The sequence below is a fragment of the Scleropages formosus genome, chromosome 24 (genome assembly GCF_900964775.1).
Source record: "Scleropages formosus chromosome 24, fSclFor1.1, whole genome shotgun sequence".
Taxonomy (NCBI): Eukaryota; Metazoa; Chordata; class Actinopteri; order Osteoglossiformes; family Osteoglossidae; genus Scleropages; species Scleropages formosus.
The window spans coordinates 3822400-3844877 of record NC_041829.1 but is presented as its reverse complement, the minus strand read 5'-3'; the positions used below and the strand labels follow the sequence as shown (position 1 = coordinate 3844877).

At 40.2% G+C, this 22478-nt stretch overlaps 1 protein-coding gene across 1 annotated transcript in view; it reads right to left on the bottom strand.

The window, feature by feature from the left end:
• LOC108936360 (thyrotropin-releasing hormone-degrading ectoenzyme-like) overlaps window positions 1-22478 on the bottom strand; it is a 117516-nt gene that overhangs the window by 14655 nt on the left and 80383 nt on the right. Inside the window, exons 9-15 of the mRNA XM_029248883.1 lie at window positions 19442-19629; window positions 10107-10195; window positions 8197-8330; window positions 7982-8037; window positions 4487-4634; window positions 1246-1343; window positions 1015-1122 (exon numbers count right to left, since the gene is read on the bottom strand). Coding sequence (XP_029104716.1) covers window positions 1015-1122; window positions 1246-1343; window positions 4487-4634; window positions 7982-8037; window positions 8197-8330; window positions 10107-10195; window positions 19442-19629 — 821 coding nt within the window. The remainder of the gene's footprint in view (window positions 1-1014; window positions 1123-1245; window positions 1344-4486; window positions 4635-7981; window positions 8038-8196; window positions 8331-10106; window positions 10196-19441; window positions 19630-22478) is intronic.

Here is a 22478-nt window from a genome sequence, read left to right as displayed (position 1 = left end):
AGGAAATGTGAAAATGTGTATATCTACTTCATGGCAAGCTCATCAAATTTTGAAAGTTATGTAGAGACATCCGTATTACATTTGGTTCAAATGTCCGTAATATATCACTTTAGCACCGAGAGTGAGGTAATTCATTCTGAAGCATTACAAATGAGATGTCAAATGTCCTCAGCTGTGAAGACTGTAGGATTGGCAGCTAAATCTAGGAGCGTGTAAAAGTCGTGAGGGCACAAGCGTGATCGGGGGAAACAGCACATCATTGCAATGAGAAAAGGCAGACATTGAGTGATAAGTTTCAGTTCATAAACTTGAACTGTTGGAAATCCACACACATGTACAAAAATACACGGTAAATATATAAAATGAAGGGATTTAAATTTATAAACGAAGAGAAAAAATTAGCTATCATTGTAATTCGGTAATGTTTATCTCTTTTCAAAGATTTATTTGCGTTAATTATGTGGAAAGCATAACTTCAGCATGTGGTGCACAACTAAGCCATGCTGCTGTATCGGGACAACACGTTACACCAGTTCACACAATACAAAGTTACAAAATAAAAAGTTCAGCCTTCTTTCTACCGAGGATCTGCCAGAGACTGTGCTCTTATTTTATAACTTAATGTCTTCCTTGGGTAAACAGAATTGCTGATACAGTGCAAGCTACAATCCTTAGTTAATCCCTCAGTGCAAATCTACTTTGTCAAAAGGACAACAATGAGTGCTGGAGATAAGTCAAAGGATCCAGGTTGAAATATCCCTCCAACTGTAGTACCATTATGTCAGCAATTCATCCTTAGTTGATCCACATTCAACTTACGTGGCCGAATAAACAGTCAAACATTACAAGTAACTTAACACTAAGATGTTTTGGGGAAAAGTGTTAAGTGCATAAATGTATCTATATAAGGGAATAAAAGTTATCTGCACTCAGAAGAAAGCACAAGTTGAAGTGGACTCGTGTATAAAGCTTCACCCACCTCACCGATGTACCAGGCGGGGCGTTCCGACTCACCTGTTCTTGTTGCTCGAGATCCAGTCGGAGATGAGGGCAACGGCCTGCCGGTGACAGTGTTTGTTCCCAAAACTGCAGGCCAACATTATCACTTCTCGCTGAAGCTCTCTGAGGATCAACAAAATCAGACATTACAATGGAGGTTGGGTCAGTGCTCTGGGTTGGCGTGTGCATGCCAGAGACACTGGGGACAAAAAAAATGAAAGGCATGGCGAGTTTGTGAAGGCTTACTCGGTCTGGTACGCTGCCTGCATGATGGAGCCATTGGAGGAACTGACTGGCCACCCAAGTCTGTGGTACATCGCAGCAACTTGTTTGAGCACATAGTCCTGGAAGTAACACGTACAAAAGCACACGGCTCAAAGCAAAAGCTGGACTATGCAAAGGACAAAAGCATCAGAACTATAAGTAACACAAGCAATGTAATGTTCCAGAATGTATCCATGAATGATTAATTGATTATGTACGAAAATAAAAACAAGTGTGGTATTACATTATTAAGTAATACTGTATAATGTTTGCTTTGAGGACACCAAGAGATTAATTATGATTGTTTTGACTTTGATCTAGAGAGTTGCATTGTTTTAAAAAGCTTCGTGTGCATTTCTATTTTCTGTTATGAAATACAATACATTTAATTGCCTGATGTTGATATCACAACTACAAACTGCATTCTATTTTCCATCATCTTCCATTAATCCAAAATTTGCCTTGAGGATACATTCACTGAATCAAAATAATTTTTAAAAATTAAAACTTCCTAAAAGTTTTGTTTAAAGTATGATTTTAACACAACCCAAATTGTTTTTTTTTTTGATGAGGTTATGAAAAATAAGCTGAGTTTGCTTATATACTTAGAAAGGAAATGCATTTTAAAGCTGTAGTCTACAGCTAAAGTTCTTTCTGTAAACATGTGGATGATCAAAGTATTCCCATTTATCCCTCAATATGTATCCCTTCAAATATAGCACAAAATATAAGTATTTGATTCATAATAATTTTCTTCCTCTGTAAAAACTGAGATTTGATCTGCAAGATAGTTCAAATGCATTCTGCAATGTCTGCTCACTCTTGCGGAGCTTCTGAAATCTGTGATTTCACCATTGAAATATTTCAGCCTTTAACCCTTGTTTGTATATGGATGCAAATATACGTGATACATGAATCGATAGAAACAACACATTAACATCGCCATGTATTGCTTCTGTCTCTATGTTCCTGTGACCCAGTACTGCTTTACTGTAAATTAAAAATAGATAGATAGATAGATAGATAGATAGATAGATAGATAGATAGATAGATAGAAAACTATTAAAAAAATGAAAATAATTGCTTACATACTACATTTTTGTATTCAAAATTACAAAACACGTTAATACTGGCACGAACAAAAGAATGTGTTGAAAAGAAAATCAATAACTGTCCTTTTCAGTTGTGTTATGTCAAAGTTGTGGCCAGATGACGCAAGCAATAGTTCAAATAAACAACCAGAGCTTTTTCCCCCTCACATCAGCGCATTGAAACGAGTACAATTAATACCAGGCAATACTAACATGAATGGTTCCGAAACATTCAGAGGGATTCATTAAAGTAAGAACTGATGTCCTTCATCTTTTGTTCGCTTGTGATGTAAATATAGTTATTGCATTGTGTGATTTTTTTTTTTCTTCCCCAGGAAGAGAAACAGCTTTTCCATTTAGATTCTTTGAATGGACTGGGTTATGAGAGGCCATTATCCTTCAAAACATCTGCTTGGGCAGACAACAAAAAATAAATGAATCATGGAGGTCTTCTGAAGCTTTGTATTAACCTAGAAAATCCTGTGACCTCTTGCATGTAAAAGCTATTAAACTGTTGAAAAACCCTGATACTGGTGGCGGCTGGTGTGAATAGCACTATCTTGCGTTAGGAAGCACATCATAACAATTTTATTAAAAGTACTATAGAGAATTTATTCTGTAGGTGATCTATTTTAAGCACTGCCCAAAAAACATCTGTGACTACGCCGGCACTTTGTCACTTTTTTAACTGCGAAAATTACACTGGTGGCCAATGTGTTAGATCCAACATATAGCAATATGACAACAAATCCTCTTCTGAGGAACCACTGATCACTGTAGCCTTGGATGATAAATCTAGTGGATTCCTTCTATTTAAAATTACACAAAACATCCAGCCACAACTAAAACAATTTTAATGAGAGATTAAAATGTACAATCTGTTAGGGAGTTATTCAGCATGACCTCATCCATATGTAGTCCCTCAGTTACATTATAAAGTATTATTATGCAGTTTAATGGAGCTGGTAGACTGAAAAACCTCAGATGTTGTGAAGTCGTCTGAAGAGCAATCAGTCTGTTCAGTGGGTAATGTCACTATAAAGTGATTAACCTAAACTAAGGAGTGAGAGAATAACCATTAGTATGTGTGCTGCAGCATGTTTATGGTTTTAATATGAAGACTTTTATTTCGGTGTGATACTTCATGGTGCCCGGAGTAGTCTGATTCAATTTTAATGAGAAATGTGCAGTATGTAGTCACTGAGACATCATTATTATCAAAGCCAGCGTGATGCTTTGATATTATATGGCAATAAACCTAACTGGGTAAAACATGTAACCCATCATAACTGCATGCTGTGATATTATTCTATTGTGCTTAAACTCACTGGATACTGTGAGTCAATTATATCCAACCTCCAGCTACACCTCAGTTTCAAACTGATAATGTTCAGATGCATGTGATGAAACACTTTGCCTCGAGAAAACAGTGGAATCCCTTCAACGGATTCCAACACAGGATACGTACACTAGGGTTTGCACCACGTATCCCTCAGTGCAACAACTACACCTACACCTGCCACATGAGACTCCAGCAATAACACTCCTACTTAAACAAACCAGTTAATATAATCTCATTATAACCCACATTTATTAAATGCTGTGAAGTCATGATATACTGTAATATTTAATGCAGTTCAGATCAAGTCACTACAAAGAGTTTAACATGCAGTAACTTTGGTACTGTTTTGTAGTAAATGGTTAAGTCAGTCTACAGCATTTAAACTACAGTAGAATAACTATGTACTGTAGATCCCATGAGGTCATTACACAATATTTACTCTAGTTAGGTTACCTACATATTGTACAGTTACATTTATATTTACATTTATTGATTTAGCAGATGCTTTTCTCCAAAGCGACTTCCAATGAACTCTATGTAGTGTTATCAGCCCACACACCTTATTCACCGCGGTGACTTACACTGCTAGATATACTACTTACAATGGGTCACTCATTGATGCATCAGTGGAACACACTCTCTCTGTCACTCACACACTATGGGTGAAGCTGAACCGCATTTCTACTCTCATCAGTCATTAGTTGGCAGTAAACAGCACACCCATAGAGAACAGGAGTGTGTGACCAGATTAATCCAAGTGGCTTCCACAGTGTGAGGGATATCCACCTACACTAAAGAGGCTGTACTCCTCTGTACGGTCCAGCAGTTTGTCGAGCTGGTAGAGGGCCCGGCTGGCAGCGTGCCAGGGCAGGAACTCCCTCTCCTGGGGCAGGTAACAGATGATCTCCAGCGGGATGTTCTGGGGCAGGTACCCTGCTCTGCGAGAACAGGGAAAGGCAATGAACACACCATCAGCGCTGACTCGCCTTGTAGATTACAGTCGACCACGTGGTACCTAAGTCTCATGATGCCTATGAAAGTTATTCTTAGGATTTTCAACCTTTGCTTTTGTGTTGTTTTACTTTTTAAAAGAGGAAACAAAAGTACCATGCAACATTTGCGCACATTGTTGTTGTGATTCCCTTGCAGCACAAGATATTAACCAGCAAACCGCTTACAGATAGTGGACATCAACATACCTCAGCTAGTCATGACCAGCAGTGTGTATATTATTTACATTTATATTTATACTGTATATTTATACATTACACATTATAATATACAGATTTTTATTTCAATGTATGGCTGTTAGACACAATAATTTAATAATACCCACTCACTGTCTGACAGGTGGCTTTCATTTTTCATGTACAACATCCACTACTACTTCTGTTTCATTTGTGTTTTAAAGAGAAAAATTGAAGGGAAAAAAAAAAACAGAACTAATGTATTAAACATCAGATCATTTGAAATAACTGTGCAGAGTTAAAAAATAGCCATACTGATATACTTCAAAAATGTTCTTAGGCATTTCAGCACCTTCTCATGCAGGAGGAACTTTTCACAATATTTATGATATACCAAAACAGCATTTTTAAAATCTGACTGCAGAAATGAGATGGTTGTCCTCTCCAACCTTATCATAAATGGCAGTTTCTTACTACGTATTTTTCGTTTCCATTCCCTAATTTCATTAAACTCGTAACTCCTGCTACCGTAGCCAGTTTTAAACTTAAAGAATTTTAACAATGATAAAAGGCAGACGACAGTGATTTTTCAATGAAAACAATATATTGTGGTGCGTGGCGCTCTGGGTTCGGATGGGGCGAAGAAGGACACACAGGCAGCGTTCATAATGAACATTTTATTAGAACACCGGCACAGAGGGAAATAATGCTCTCGGTCCAAGGGCCCCGTTTCCTCAAGGACCTACACCTCAAGACAGCCTTCCCAGCCTGCTTAGCTCGCCCCAGGCTTTCTTTCCACACGCATCAAAATGCAGCCACGCCATTATATTCCCCGGAATTCCCCCCCAGTGGTTAAACGCTTTATTTACAATTTTCCCATAATCCAACTATGTACAGTAGACCCATTTCCAGTCCAAACTCTCAGTAACGTGGATCATTACAATATCAATGGCAATTTTTCTCATTCAAGATTAGTATTCTGCATCATAAGCAGCACATCTTGTCTGCAAAATAGCATTTATACTCAGTTAAAGGGTTAATAATCGGTTGTGTTTTCCTAACATTATTGAATGTGTCAATTATGTCTGCATAATATGTATGTGTATATATATAGTATACATTTATTTATTTACATGTATTTATTTATAGATGTATAAGGTTACTTTATACAAATAAGAGACCAACATTCCCCTGGGTTATGTTTAGTGCCATTAAACATTATGAGAATGTCTGTGAAACTCTGAATCATTTTGGACCATTGGATGCAATATGTATCTCTTCAAATATCACAAAACAGAAAAACAGAAATAGGAATCTGCCTGTGTATTTCTTCTGGAGGTGACAGCATCATTATAAATGAAAGGTGAGCAAACAAGCCCACAAAAGCCCAGTATGCTGGAATGCAGGCAAGTATAGTCACCTTTTTATAGGATTAAATTAGGGATATATCTCAAGATGCTTTCAAACTAAGTGACCCTCATTAGCTGAAATAGCATTCACCTTTCAGACCTTCCTGGGAATTTCCATTTACATCTTAATAGCCTCTTAATTGTTCTCCAATTAAGGGAAGATTTATGATGCATTTTAAAATGAGCTCTCTTTAGATGCTGAAATGCTCAATAAGTATGCTAACTAACTCCAACGGGGCCAGGTTTTAGGCATTAAACACCGAGAGAAATGACTGTTTCAATCAATTTGCTTTTTTGCTTCCTAGAAACCCCTCATTTCAATGTGAATTGACACAGAACAGGATTACATTTCTAAGATAAATTATAATTGGATGTGGGTAAATTCATTTCTGGTGACCGTCTTCATGGCTTGCAAATTGTTTTTTTTTTTCTTACTTCACGGGGGTAAAAGAAAAAAAAATGCTTTTAGCTTTTTAAAATCAATGTCTTGAATGTTTCTGAAACTAGCTGACTGACAAAATAGCATGGGGATTATTATTATTATTATTATTATTATTATTATTATTATAAATGAAAAGCTGTTATATTTATTGTAACACCTAACATTACAGCACATTGTATAACATGAAAAATCCTTTCATAACGCCTCTTTGCTACTGCATGGTGCTTGGCATAAACTGATGTGACAATTAGTGAATGCTTATGGGAAAAAAATGTAAATTCGGCAAGGAACCCTGGCAGTCTGTCAGCACCATCAATCATCAGCCGCCAATGACATACAAAATTGACATATTATAATGTCATATTGCAGAGCTTGCATACACGGATGATGTGTCAAAGTTCTGCTCTGTGAATTTGTTGTTGTTGCTTCCCCCTCCCACCTTTTCTCCATCAATTTTTCTGTGATGCTGGGGGTGGGCCTTTCATGCTCTACGTCCATAACAGCTGTCAGGCTGACAAGCAGTATATGAAAATGTCTGACAGGCAGGGTCCTTATTCATCTGTAAGCCCGTTATAATAATTATAAGAGCAGTTATACTGGAAAAATGTCCAGGCTGAAATTAAAAAAAAAAAAAAAAAAAAAAAAAAAAAACTTTTATAGTAAAGTCATAAAATCTGTTACTGATATACCCCGGTTGTTGCAATAGAACTCTAAAAATTCATTAAAGTCAAATCTAATTGAAAAATCATCACTGGTGATGTACTGTTTCGAAAATCCAGCACTGGTGATGTACTGTTTCGATAATCCAATATTTTATCACATTAAATTGGGTTTGGTGTAAAAAAATAAGACGGTAAGAGTGGTTACTATTTTATATTCTCATTAAGGCAGTCAAAGTGTAATATCTCCTTGTTTTATGAATCTTGATGGCATCACAGGACCAATAATCAAGTCCAAGTATTTTCAGCTATATACCGTATGTGTGTGTGTGAGTGTGTATATGTGTATGCATGTAGTTCGGTCTACGTTCCCAGGGTTTAAGGTTTATGAACCCATGTAGTGATGCTCACATTTTTTTGTACAAAACATATAATTTAATTTACAACATATTGCACATCCATACATGGTTTCATGGCTGCTGTGGTGAAAAACATTCTGCTCAACACTTACACAGGTTCCAGTATATTTCTGCTAATTTATCTCACAAGGTAAATGTACCTCAAAGAGAAAACAACAAGAGAGCCCACCTTGCAAGATTGAAGACGTCATCAATAAGTCCTGCTCTGTTGCCCACAGAAATTATCTGCAAAAAATAAAAAAGAAAAATCATGATAATAGTAGTAATGAGAAGATAAAACAGAAATAAATGAAAGTGTGAATGGATTAAAGGTAGACAGCAATGCCATGAAGTGAGAATAATATATGCAGTACTGTGGTGGGTGCAGAAGAGAGGGTGTATTACCGCAGGGTTTTTCATCAGCTGGTTGATGAGGAGCCTCCAGTTCTCGAGATCATAGTTGACTCGGAAGTAGCCTGTTTGATTGATGTTTCCAAGCAACCACATGCCTTCATCCATCAGGCTGATTTTGTGCAACTCTGCAAATAAGGGCAGCATGGAGAAAAACGAGTGCTTATAGTGTGTGCTGATGGATCATTAGGATATGATGCACGTCAGGCAGCCCCAAGACCGACCTTTTAACAGGTACAAAGAGAGAAGAGCTGTGCGTTTTGTAACAAGAGTGTTTGGAATGTGCATGGCAGATGCTCAAAATAAACAGCTGAAAAAGGGTTTTGGCTGCTTTGAAGCACAACTCCACATGTGTAAAGAGCAGAAATTTTGAAAAAAGGAGTATTCTGTCATTTGAATACTTAAAAGAGAATAATGAATCACATGGATGATCTGAGCAAATGTGTCTTATGTCTAAGATGGTATAATTCCAGAAAGAAAAACCTAAGATGTTCCTTTTAGACTCACATCTGTTACTTGGTATGTCCATTGAAAAGAGGGAAGCCAATGAAAAGGAAGGAAAAGTGAATTGTTGAGAAGAATTACGATTGTTGCTGCCTTAGGGGTGATTTTCACTTCCATAACATAATGTTCGTGTGGAGTATCCTCTTTCCTAAAATGTGAATATAATGTACTGTACGTTTGTGAAACTCACAATAGTGGAATACAGTACTTAAAAAACAACGGTAAAGGATGAAGTGGCTGTGCTTCGACAATCATGTGTCTATCGAAAAGTCTTCCTCCCTTGTGAAATGACCTTTTTTTCATGTTAGAAGTACGTCACTCCAAAGAAAAGCATCTGCTAAATGGATGAAGGTAAACGTTAGCAGCCGGCATCGCTGAGCAGAGTAAGAGGACATAGCAGGTCCTTTGGATGGGGAACTTTTCATCAAATTGACTTCCAATGAACTCTATGTAGTGTTATCAGCCCACACACTTTATTCACCAAGGTGACTTACACTACTAGATATATTACTTACAATGGGTCACTCATCCATACATCAGTGGAACACACTCTCTCTGTCACTCATGCACTATGGGGAACCTGAACAGCATGTCTTTGGACTGTGGGAGGAAACCAGAGCACCCAGAAGGAACCCCCGCACACACAGGGAGAAAATGTGAACTCCACACAGACTGAGCAGGGATCAAACCCACGTCCTCTTGTACCATCGAGGCGCTGTGAGACAGCAGCACTACTCGCTGGGCCACCATGCTGCCCCACTACTTACGTAGGTGAAAGTCTAATGTGATGCTGAAAAACCGTAAGGCAGCAAAGTGATTTATTGTGGAATAAGAGGGCTTTTCGTGAAAGGGAACCAACCAACAAAAATCAGGTTGAAACTGAATCCCTTCTTGGAAATAGGAAGCAATTAGACACAAATGATTGCACACCCTGTTTGTGATTTGTCACATTCTACTTGTGAGGACAAAATTCTAATTAAGAGAAGTGATTGAAAACGTGGTTTTGAGTGACACAAGAATTTAAGGGTCCTTAATTTTGCCAGCGCCTGTCTCACGCCATGTGCCTGGAAATATAATTGTGTTGTTGTTGAGCCCCGGAGTTATAATTGTAATCTGAGCGTAAATTTTTCTGACCATGTTAGGAGGGGAAAAAATCAATTGGAGACAAGAGGTATTGACTTCACTTATTTGCGGTGCATGAGCAGCTAAAAGGGCTGGTCATTACCTTCTCACCATTCGCTGCACAAACCGTCAGCTCTAGAAAACAAGGTGGAAATGACTTTGCCACCTTAGTCCTCATGCTCTCCTTGAGGGTGATGCATAGAATTTATTTATTTATTAGTTAGTTAGTTAAGTTAGTTAAAAGAACACCAGACAAATGCATTTTCACATGCGTTTACCTGTTCTACTGGAAACCCAGATGACTGATTCCGAAGACATGTGACTTGAATTTCCCATTGCAAATGTCAGCGGGATTTGCCACTGGAAGCTGTAATGAAAGCAGAGAGGCAGAGAGAGGGACAGGGAACAAATTCGAACTGAATTAATACAATTCTTTTCATGTCATTATAGGACATCATAATAAAAAGTGAGAATAAAGTAATTCATTTTTTCTATGTTACAGTGAAACACTTGCCCGTGTGTACTGTATTGTTGTGAACTATATGGTTATTTTCTGTTGACCAACCTTCAAAAGATTAATAAAATAATGTAATGCAACTGCATGTGGTAACAATGATGCTGTCTCCAAAACTGAAGCAGCTAAATCAAGGTTAAAAAACACTACAGTATAGTTCGGAAATGCAAAAGAAGGCGGCAGCAACCCTTGCACCTCACTGCAGGATTTCAGTTGCACGAGAGCAGTACAAATCAGGAGCAAATGTAAGGCGGATTATATTTGTCAGAGGATTCTGGGCGTTTTCCTGAGTGGAAGAAGCCATTGATGTTGTCTATTGACATACTCGATACTCGAGCAATGAACGTCGGTACATCAAGTGGAAAGCAACAAAGTAGGTTTACTTAAGAATAACATGTCTGCAACTATGTCCCTTTCTCCTAATGTAATGCACAAATTTGTATTTTCACTGAGATGTAAGTCGCTTTGGAGAAAAGCGTCTGCTAAATTAATAAATGTAATGTCATAAATGTACGGCTTTAAGCTTCTGTTTCACGCTCATCTGATCCCATAAAACACTGCTTTTGTGAACTTGAACCAAGAAGCTTTTGCACACAGAATACGTGTAAAACCAGCAGCAAAAAGTTAACCAGACATAACACATTAATGTTTATTCCAGTTTCTATCCACGCTTTCAATCTGTCACTAGGTTTTTCTGGTATGCGTGTTGAGAGTCCAGTTTTCTTCAGGATCAATAAAGATCTTCATTTAATCATTAATGTAAAACATCCCTAAACAAAAGAGCTACTTATGAAATATTGTCTTGCTGATGGTTTTAGTCAAATAAACTTACAGCATTGGATCCATTCATGCAGGTGAGTATTTTTACTGGAGTGTTCAAGGGTAGCTACCGTGCTCAGGAGTTCTGCTGTAGTAGCAGGAACTGGGCCTTCAACCAGCGACCTTCAGGTTCAAGCTGACAGTTTTAACTGCTGTGCTGGCTGTACCACTGATTCATGACCACGAAGAACTGTTCCAAACCGTACGGCTCTTCAAAGCACTTTGGCTTTTTGCAGTTCCTGAACCTTCCTCTGTTGCCTATCAAAATAACATATCTGGTGGCACTTTGTAATGTAGATCGATCATTCTCTTCAGGTAAGGCAGACTAATGCCCAACTGTAAATTCTCTACAGCAAAATCTTCATTTCCACTGTGCTCGTTTTCGGCTGCAATCAATACTCAATCTTTACAAGTGGACAAGGCGGCTGATCTCTATCATTGCTCCCTAAACATCGCCATTGATCTGCTGGCTTGGAATGGACCTTCTGTGAGTTGGTCACATGGATTTCCTCCAGGTCTGACATGGTACTGTGTGTAATGACTTCTGACACCTGAGAAGCACAAGACCGATGTGCAGCACGAGAGGTTGATGCGCCTCTGAAAGAAAAACATTTAGGTACGTTGAGGCAGATGACCTTGTGTGACCACTGTGAACCAGGGTAGGACTGGTGTAGATGGGTGCCACTGTCAGGTAATGGAGTGTATAAACTCAACATAAGCAAAGACATTGGCATTACATTTTTAATATTACATTTGTACTTGAATCCTCCAGTTATGTGCTGTTAAAGCTGACAAAATGAACATTCATTGACCATAATCTTACAATGGTCATAATTTTGTTACAGAAAAAAAGATTTTAATTTCTTTTTTTTTTAAATAGTTATTAACGTTATATTGATGGATGCAACAATGAGAAAATTATTTATATATTCCATTACATATTTTGTCTCAATTTTGTTCAACTGTTCACCAAAATTTTAATTTCCATTTCCTGTGACCAGAACTTGAATAGCCCTTGCTTTAATAAACTCTGCACAAATAATATATATTTTTAACTGAAATAAAAAGCCAATTCACTGAGTATATAGAAAATGTGTTTTAAATAAGTATTCAGGAAGTAATAACTTAAGAATCACTTTTAATGTTGGATGACTTCATCATTTAAGATATTGTAGAAAGTATCTTAAGCACGCAATTCATTCTTGAAACAATGTTCTTTTATCTTTGCTGTGACATTTATGTTCAGCGTTTCAAGCATGCTCATTTTGCAAGAGGAACGTTTTCCACTATTTCTAAATTGTTCCAAAAATGCATCTTTAATTGGACACAAAATTACGAGGGTTAATGTATGTTCATAATATTTAAATTTTTAATGTACAGTATTAGTTGAAGGCTCCAGGACTGCTTCGACTCCATGGGCTGGGACATGTTCACAAACTCATCTTCCAATCTGGACGAGTATGCCGCAGTGGTCACGGACTTCATCCAGTACCGTGTAAGTCATGTCTGCATACCCCATAAAACAGTCTGCTCATTCTCCAACCAAAAACCGTGGATTACCGCCGAAATCCGAAATAAGATCCGTGCGCGAACCTGCGCCTTTCAATCCAGAGATACGAACGCATACAAGAAGTGTAAGTAAAAGCTCCACAAAGCCATTGCCAGCGCGAAACAGGAATACAGCAGGAAGGTGGAATCAGAGTTTAACTGCACTCAAGATGCACGTAGGTTGTGGCAGGGAATCCAAACTTTAACAGATTATAAACCACAGACGAGGACGTTGACAGGTGCCGCTGCGTCTCTTCCTGACGAAGTGAACGCGTTTTACGGCCGTTTCGAGCTCGCAAACAGAGGCCCCCCCAGTGCGAACTCCCACAGCGCTGCATGACTCTAGTCTCACCGTCTCTGTGGTAGAAGTGAGAAAAACTTTTAACTGAGTCAGCATCCGCAAAGCTGCCGTTCCGGACGGAATTTCAGGGCGAGTTTTAAAAACATGCAGTGAGCAACTGGCTGCTGTCTTCACGGACATATTTAACACCTCCTTAAAAAGCTCAACTGTACCCACTTGTTTCAAAAACACCACCATCATCCCCGTTCCTAAGAAGAACAAAGTGAGCTGCTTTAATGACTATCGCCCAGTGGCACTGACCCCCATTGCAATGAAATGCTTTGAGAGGCTGGTGCTGGGACACATTAAGGACACCATCCCAGACACTCTGGACCCACTGCAGTTTGCCTACTGCCACAACAGATCCACTGAAGATGCAATATCACACACACTTCACACCATTCTGTCTCACCTGGATAATAAAAACTGCTATGCAAGGCTATTGTTTGTAGACTATAGCTCAGCATTTACCACTGTCATCCCAACCAAGCTGATCCACAAACTACTAGGGCTGGGACTGAGTGCCACATTATGCAATGGGATCCTGGATTTCCTCACCAACAGATCCCAGCGTGTGCGGATTGGCAGTAATACCTCCTCCCCACTGACCCTCAACACTGGCACTCCACAGGGAAGCGTCCTGAGCCCGGTGCTATATTCCTTGTTCACACATGACTGTGTGGCCAGGCACAGCTCCAACACCACCATAAAGTTTGCTGACGATACTACCATTGTGGGTCTGATCACCAACAATGATGAGACGGCCTACAGAGAGAAGGTTAGGCTCCTGGAAGAGTGGTGCCAGGACAACAACCTGTCTCTCAATGTCAGTAAAACTAAGGAGCTGGTGACTGACTTCAGGAAACAGGATACGGTTTCAGGCACCCATCTACATAGGAGGGGATATTGTAGAGAGGGTCGACAACTTCAGATTCCTAGGGGTCACCCTCACTGCCAAACTCACACGGACTGAGCACACAGCATCGACCATTAAAAAGGCCCATCAACGCCTCCACTTTCTCAGGCATCTGAAGAAAGCCAGGATGTCCACTACAGTCCTCACCACCGTCTACAGGTGTGTTGTGGAGTCCGTCCTCACAGGGTGTATTACATCCTGGGGTGGCAGCTGCTCCATACAGGACAAGAAAGCCCTACAGAGGGTGGTCAAAACAGCTCAGGAAATCATCGGCACACAGCTACCAGCAGTCCAGGACACCTACACCACACGCTGCCTCGGAAAGACGATGCGCATCATGAGAGATCATAGTCACCCCGCACGGGCACTTTTCTCTTCTCTGCCGTCTGCAAAGCAGTTCAGGTCTATTTGAACCCGCACTGCTAGGTACAGGAACAGCTTTTACCCCAGTGCTGTAAGAGTATACAACACTCACCAATGTGCCACCTTTAGTAAATAGAGTTGGACTGCTCCTTCCAAGCACATTGGTAAATTACACTGTCACTTTAAGCATTCGCATTCTCGCCCTCACGTTCTGAGTTCTCTGGCTGTCTGCTGGTATTATTGTTATTACTGTTACCGTTATTTATTGTTATTGTTTATTAGCATTACTCATTGTCATTATTACTCATTTTTGTTTTGTTTGTGCAGTATTTCTATTGTTTTTGTTCAGAGTCTGTGGAGAAGCATTCAAGAATTTCATGATACTTGTACCTATGACAATAAACTTAAGCTCAGAGGGTGGTGCAGTGATGCAGCGGCACAGCGGGTTTGGCCTGGTCCTGCTCTCTGGTGAGTCTGGGGTTCGAGTCCTGCTTGGGGTGCCTTGCAACAGACTGGCATCCCCTCCTGGGTTTGTCCCCTCCAGCCCCATGCCGTGTTGCTGGGTTAGGCTCCGGTTCGCCATGACCCCGCTTGGGACAAGCAGTTTAAGACAGTGTGTGTGGATTAAGCTCTATCTATTTTTAAAGTCAGTCAGTTTTTCAAGTGCATTAAAATGGACACAACTGTCTGTCCAGTCTGTCTTTACTTTCTCATGGATTACAAAGGGGCAATGCAGCTGGGGTCAGCAGTTCGTGCCCCATCCACAAGGCCTTCTAAGATTCAGGTCCAAACATAAAAAGATGGAAGATGGAAAACAGGAAGAGCTCTTGTGGGCAAACAGTAGGCCATACATCTATTTTATTGACCCTGAGTATATTTTATATACAAGACCATCAAACGACCTGCATCCCAATACCTGCAGGGCCTGTTCACACCCTACACCTCTGCAGGAGCACTGTGCTCCTCCAGCTCACAGGATGTTCCAAATATAAAGTGTGTAGATTCTCAGTTCAGGCTCTGATGTTGTAGAATGAGCGCCGTCTTTCCCTCAAAACTGCTGAACGTCTTCGAGCATTCAAGAAAGGTCTCAAAATGCTTCTCTCTTGGACCTACTTCTCCCATGATCTCCAAACAGCTCCATAAATCTGCATCACACCATTTGTCTCGATCACCTTTGTATTTCCAGGCCCATTTATTCGGGCAGCTATTTGTGTCATATGCTCTGGCAAAAACGGTGGTACCAGAGGAACTGTTTTCAGACAATAGCACGTCTGCCTCTAAAGCTCTTCTTCTTCACTTTTCAACCAAAAGTTTAGTTACTCTGTGCTAATTTCCACATTGGAAAAAAGCATCTGCTAAATGAATAAATGCTTAGCAAGGTTGCATTGAACATTCAACTGCAGTTCCATTCAGTAAATTTAGTGCATAAAGTTTCTGTCACCTTGTTGTCCTGAGACTGGGTCAGGTAGCTTTTATTTTTGGGCCAATATTATTAAAGAAGAGAAAACTGATGTTAATCCATCTCCTCTTAACAGAAATTAAGAAGTGCTTTATATAAGTTCTTGGACCACTAGAGAATTGTCTTTGTGTTGCCTGACCAGTTCCACACTTCTTCTGGATTCTTTTGACCTTCTCATGCCTTCGAAACTATCTTTTTGACCTGATTTTTTAAAATTAATTTATTTTTCCCTGTATTATGATGATGAGCTGCCCCATACTGTCTTTCTGAAAGTGTTATCGCGAATAAAGACGGATGGATGGACAGATTCACTGGGTTGCCTGTTGCTGGATAAAACAGCAGGAAGGCTTCAGGAATCAGAAATCGCAGTTTTAATCCTGCGCTGTAATCTATGCAGTAATTGCTCGGTAATCTGCACACCAGAGGTTCACATGTTCTAAGAATTCTCTCTGTTATTTACAAACTAAGAAAGGCATTTATACTCTTAGAAAATACAGTATATTAACACATCATTGTTGAGCTGCCTCTGGGACTATATTCCCACTACAGATAAAATCAAATGAATTTACAATTTCAATTGCGCACTATGTGTATGTACTCATGTATGCTGTCCATTCTGGATTGAGTGCTTATTTTTTAATATTAAATAGGATATCTATTTGTCAATGCATATTTATCAATATCAATGTTTTGCACAACATTAAGCAAGTTACTGATACACAGACCCTTCGAGAGAAGGATAAGGAGATATTACAAATGTAAAGTGATGTGGCTAAACAGCAGGCAGTGCAAACCACACACACACACACACACACACACATTTTCTGAACCGCTTGTCCCATATGGGGTCACGGGGAACCAGAGCCTACCCGGTAACTCAGGGCGTAAGGCCGGAGGGGGAGGGGACACATCCAGGACGGGACGCCAGTCCGCCGCAAGGCGCCCCAAGCAGGACCCGAACCCCAGACCCACCAGAGAGCAGGACCTGGTCCAACCCACTGCACCACCGCGCCCCCACATGCAGTGCAAACCATGAAGTATATAATCCAGTAGACATCATTTTAATGGGATACACAAATATTTCACGTGTTTTATAGATAGTAAGGGGGGGCGCGGTGGCGCAGTGGATTTGGCCTGTGCCTGCTCTCTAGTGGGTCTGGGGTTTGAGTCCTGCTTGGGGTGTGTTGTGATGGACTGGCATCCTGTCCTGGGTGTGTCCCCTACCTCTCCAGCTTTACGTCCTGTGTTGCCGGATTAGGCCCCAGCTTGCCGCAACCTCAGTGTGTGTGTGTGTGTGTGTGTGTGTGTGTATTTTGAGTAAGAATAAGAGCTTTTTGGGGCAGCAGGTGGTGTTGTGTTGAGAGGACCCATGTGTGAATCCCACCTTCTGCTGGTACCTTAAAGTAAGCTATATACTGTGAACATACTGTATCATCAGGCAGTCCTATGCTGGACTTTAGAAGAAGCCATGTTTTCAAAGCAGTCCATTCTGAAATGTTATTCTAATGGAACTCTGAGCGCGGAAACCTGCAGAACCTTTCCTTTTATTTTAGGGGAAATGTAAGTAAATAGCTATAAGCATTTCCGGACCACTGCTGAAGCTGAGCGTACACTTTTACACCCAGGACTCAGCAGGAAGAAAATTACCTGCTTTACCTTTCAACAGGTAGCTATACCTTTTTCAGAAAATATGTGATGAAGTGAAGCACCTTCATTGTAGCAGGGTGAAAATTTCTTGGCAGGGTGATACTTCTACATTGGCCTGACTTACACAAAGCATAACGCATATAAGAAAATTTGACAAATTGTAGCCAGACAGAAGTGGAAACAACCACAAATGTATTCATGTCTGGCATTCAGCTGTGCTTGAAGAGAGCTGGGGAAGGCAAAGATCTGCGTACCTTTCAGAGCACGTCCGGGGCGGCCGAGTTGCAGCAGCAGCTGCAAAGCGTCACACTGACACAGCGCTTTTCTTGAGGGTGACATTGAATGTATGTGTTAGACGCAGGAGGTTTCAGGACGCGTTGGCTCTGACCAACAGCAGCCAAGAGGGTGAAGGGCAGCTATAGCTCCATATGCAATACAGTGAGTTCACAGTGACCTTTTCCTCTGAAGTCTGACAGTTTTTCTGGGCTCTTTGTTCCCTTTGGAGTCATGCATTTAAGCACTTCTCCACCCACTTCCTTCTCAGCTAGTTCCAATCCGTCCTTGGGGTAATATGTTCCGCCACCTCAAACTCCTGCAAATCCAAGCCGTGTCCTGTTGGGCTGCCTGAGATTGTGCAAAAACCCCACCTGAGGCTTGCCGGAGAAGTCCACGCAAGTATTGATTTTGAAACAATCTTTCCTATTTAACCGTGAAGCCCTTACAATGAGCGTTCGACAGCTGGGTGGGCGGGCTGCTGTTGCTTGCGTGCCAGAAGTGGAACTCTGGACGATTCACCCTTTGTTTGTGGATTGATGAGCGGCTTCACTTAGCAAACACTCAGCTGACATGGATCTATGAAGCGTGCAGAAAAGTCGGGGGTAGAATTAAGTCATCTTCAGCACAGTTGAGGTCCAAGAGAAACGGTTTGGCACGCAAAGCCTACCAGCTACTGCCATCTGAGGCTATGGAAGCACAACAGCTGTCATGAAAAGTTTGAAGTCTCCTTTTACTTGGCCGTCTGTGGCTCACAAACCTTTTCCCTTCACTTTCAACGGACGTTCACATGTATTCTTGCAGTTATGCCAATTTTACTCAGCCATTTAACGGCCCTCATTACAGCATGGCAAACCTTGGAAAAGCATGAACCAGAGTCAACATCCTGGGGAATACAAATGTGTCTCAGTAGCAGGAGAACCTACGGGCTTCCCCAAAGGAGATTCCAGAAGAAAGCAAGAAAAATATCAAAAACTGGCAATGCCCTGCCTGGGCAGCACAGAGGCACCCTGCAGCAATCGATATATTGCAACACACCATATGGATAATTTTCACAACTAAAGAGACTACCTCTGCGAAAGGGCCCAGCACAAGAAATAAGAACAGTGTATCTGCATTAAGATGCAGAGCTGAGTTTTCTTTTGTTTGCTTCCATCATTGGCCGAATCAGTTGAATGATTTGTAAATTGGTTTAGAAATGATCGTAAATTATTCATCTCATCGTAATGGAAGATTAAACTAATCCATCCAAATGAACCTTATTTGCAAACTGCAACTCAACTTGACAAAAGAAAATGTCTTGCACTAAAGGTCTATGAGGGCTGCTTAATAATGTATGTCACCTCTGACTGCTTCAAGTATGCTGTCTCAGCCATTAAGGGAATGAATTGGACTGAAGCTGTTGGCAAGTTTATTTTTCTTTTCTGTCTTTTCTTCATATTTGGCCCTTCACAGAGGAGGAGGGATATCTCTGTCACTTTGCTCCACTGACACATTCAGTGTTAAAGCTGGAGACTATAGTCAAAGTGATATCTTCCCATTTCATCGAATATTCTTGACACACATTACTAAGAGGAGCAAAAAGTAAAACAAACTTGCAATTGCTCTTATATGTGTGACAAACAGTCCTTTTATATTACCATATTATTTACAAGTTGCAAAAACTCACTTCGTTCAAGCAGCTCCACCTGTGTTGGCACAGGATGAAAATGAAAGACGAGCAAGAGAGGATACCTTACGTTGAAGAGCTCTGGATTCCGGATCTTGGCATCAACATCATACACAAAGTGCTCCTGGCTGATGGTCACAGTGTTGTCCAGGCTTTCATTCTTGGTGATGGTGACCACTGGGTATCCCATCTGCAATGTCCAGTGGTCCATCACCTCCTTAATGTTGATGTCCTTTCCTTCTCTTTTTAGTGCCTGGTCGGACAATGGGAAGGTTAATAATAATAATAACAATAATAATAATAAAAATAAGAAGAAGAATCATCATCATCATCATCATCATCATCATCAATCTATCCATCATCAACAATCGCTTGTCCCAAGCCAGGTCACAGTGAACTGAAAGAGGAAGGTACACACCCAGGTGAACCCATCGCGTCACTCCGTCCTCAATAATAATAATAATAATAATAATAATAATAATAAGAAGAAGAAGAAGAATAATAACAATAATAATAATAATAATTGCTCTACTAGCAGACTCTCTGCAGCACAAGTGAGCATAATTCATGTATTTATAATTCTTAATTTTTAAAGTGCTTGTGTACAGGTGAATTACTTTTAGGATCAGTTTCTAAATTATGCAAATTCAACTTAGTCATAACCCAGTTCTGAATTTAAGCAGATGAGTAATTGAAGCTTCCTTTCAATTACAGAACCTAAATTTTACCACACCTGTCCCTTCTTGCCTTCCCTGAAACTCACGGATAAAGTGTCGGCTCGTGTTACCATGGCAGCCATTTGACTCTCAGGCTAATGAGGTTTCTGAAGGACAGAGCAGCATAAAGCCATCGTGATGTCACTAGAAATCTCCCTTTTCCTCTTCTGGGAGAAAATAGACCAAACCTGGAGAAGATTTTGTGCCTTTAACTACACAAAACTGTTATTTGGCTGCTAGCAACATGTCTCCCAATCCATTAAATGTGTATTATTCCAATAATGAGATTTTTTTTTTTTTTTACTGTATAGAAAATACAGAGAATCAAATGTTTGAATTCACATTAGCCCAGGTTAAAAGTAGTACCTATTGCACTGAACTGCATGTGTGCACTGTATGGTTATCTAGAAATGGCTAAATAATAATAAAAAATGTACAAAGTGGTACACTTCAAACAAACAAGCTAATTGCTTAAATTGATAGTTTTGTCTTGAGTTTAGGGGAAAAAAAAATCTTCTGTAATTAACTCTGCATTAAGCCTGGTTGTGGTCCTGTTTATTTCTTTGAATATTGACTTTACCCCACTAAACCCAAACTGTAGTGATGTAGGCAGCATAGCACAGCACACAAAACACTTTGTATAACAGTAAAACGTGGTATAAATGATGAATTGTTTATTTCTTGTATGTGCATTTTTGCGGGTTTTCACAAGATGACATGAATTTTCATGAAGGTTTACAACTGCAAGTGGTACATATGGTTGCCTTTGGCATCCACACACTGTTGCCCAGCATAAAAATCTCTTGACTGCTAAGACTTTAACTTGTGCTTGATACACAGACATAAATACATATTTAAATGTATTAATGTAATTATTACTTGTTTTTTTGCACTACGCTATAATGTAGTCACGTTTTGCCTTGATTATACGAGCTAAACGCCAGTAAAAGGCAGAGCTCCTTGCATTTTCCTACTGACACTTTACTATTTCAGTAGAAATTGTTGACTTGCCTGATAGTAATCTATGTAATACTGGAATATTTTCTTCACAAATACATACGGATGAGCATTTACTTAGTGTAACTAAATCATAAGAGCAATAACTTAGAGTGAAAGAAGTGGGCAACGCATGGGCTGAGTGAACCTCCACAGCAGAGCACAGACACGCTACCTCACCTCCCCCAACTTCACTTCCTTCTGAGTTTCTGTTAACGGCGGCGGGATGCAGACAGCCCAGCCCACCGCTTCTTCACAGGTGATTATTGGATCGGGTCTCCCTAATAAATCACTGCTGAAGGCTAAGGGACTGGCCCATAGCCACGCAGCAACGACTCTGAGAAATCATTGTTGAAGGAAGACAGCAAGAAAATCTGGACGCAGCCCAAGGTACGATAGAGGGCTTTTCACATGTAGAGATGTACCGAAGATTGCTGCTGGAAATTGAATGTCATGAATAGCTAACAACAGCTCTAAATATTAGAATTTAGGGAGTTATTGGCTGTCAGGTTGCTGGATTCATAAAGAGCTGAAAAGAAATGTGCAAAATTTATATCTCACCATGAGCCCAAAGCCAGGCTCCTTTCTAACAGCCCCACGCAATAACAGTAACAGTCTTGTAAACTGGTTCTAAATTACAGCGCGTGTGGCGTGTGCATATTTCAAACACGAAGAAATCATCAACTGTCTGTGTAAAAGTCCTTTAACATCGACACGCTCAGTATGATTTTCTTCCCAGCTACCACTATTTACACTTCTGTATCACACTTTTGCTGATGATGTCTGAGTGTGGCAGATGCCACCTGCTTGTGCACTGATGTTGCCACACACTTTAGTACGGCGCATGAACGGGTACTTAGAGCGAAACAAACACTGCCATATTGCAGAAGAAGCAAACATATGCAAGAAACATATGTCCTTCAGGCATCATGTGAAACAGTGCAGAAGTGCAGAGTGGCCTGGTGAATCCGAAGTGCTCCAACAGTTCGACCGCAGACAGGCACAGCTGTGTCACTCTGAAGTTGTGCGTGTGCCCGAATTCGCTCTGTGCATCACAATAACCAAAACACCATTGTTAAATAGTGCTGTGGGCCACTAAAATTACTACTGCCAGGCAAATTATGTCACACTCCTGAGCAAGGTACCTTAATTTGCTCCAGTAAAAATTGCCCAGCTGTACACCGGTAAAATAATTTGGAGAAAAATGAATCTGCCAAATTAATAAACAATAATAAAACAATGGACTCTACTATTTCAGTAATGACCAACAGTACGGGCAATCAGTGTTTTTTTGATGTGTGACAAAGGAAGCAGAAAGTATGTCCTTGGTTTTGTTATAGAACAAGTGTTAATAAACTGAAGGAAAATAGCCAAATTGAAACTTTATAGA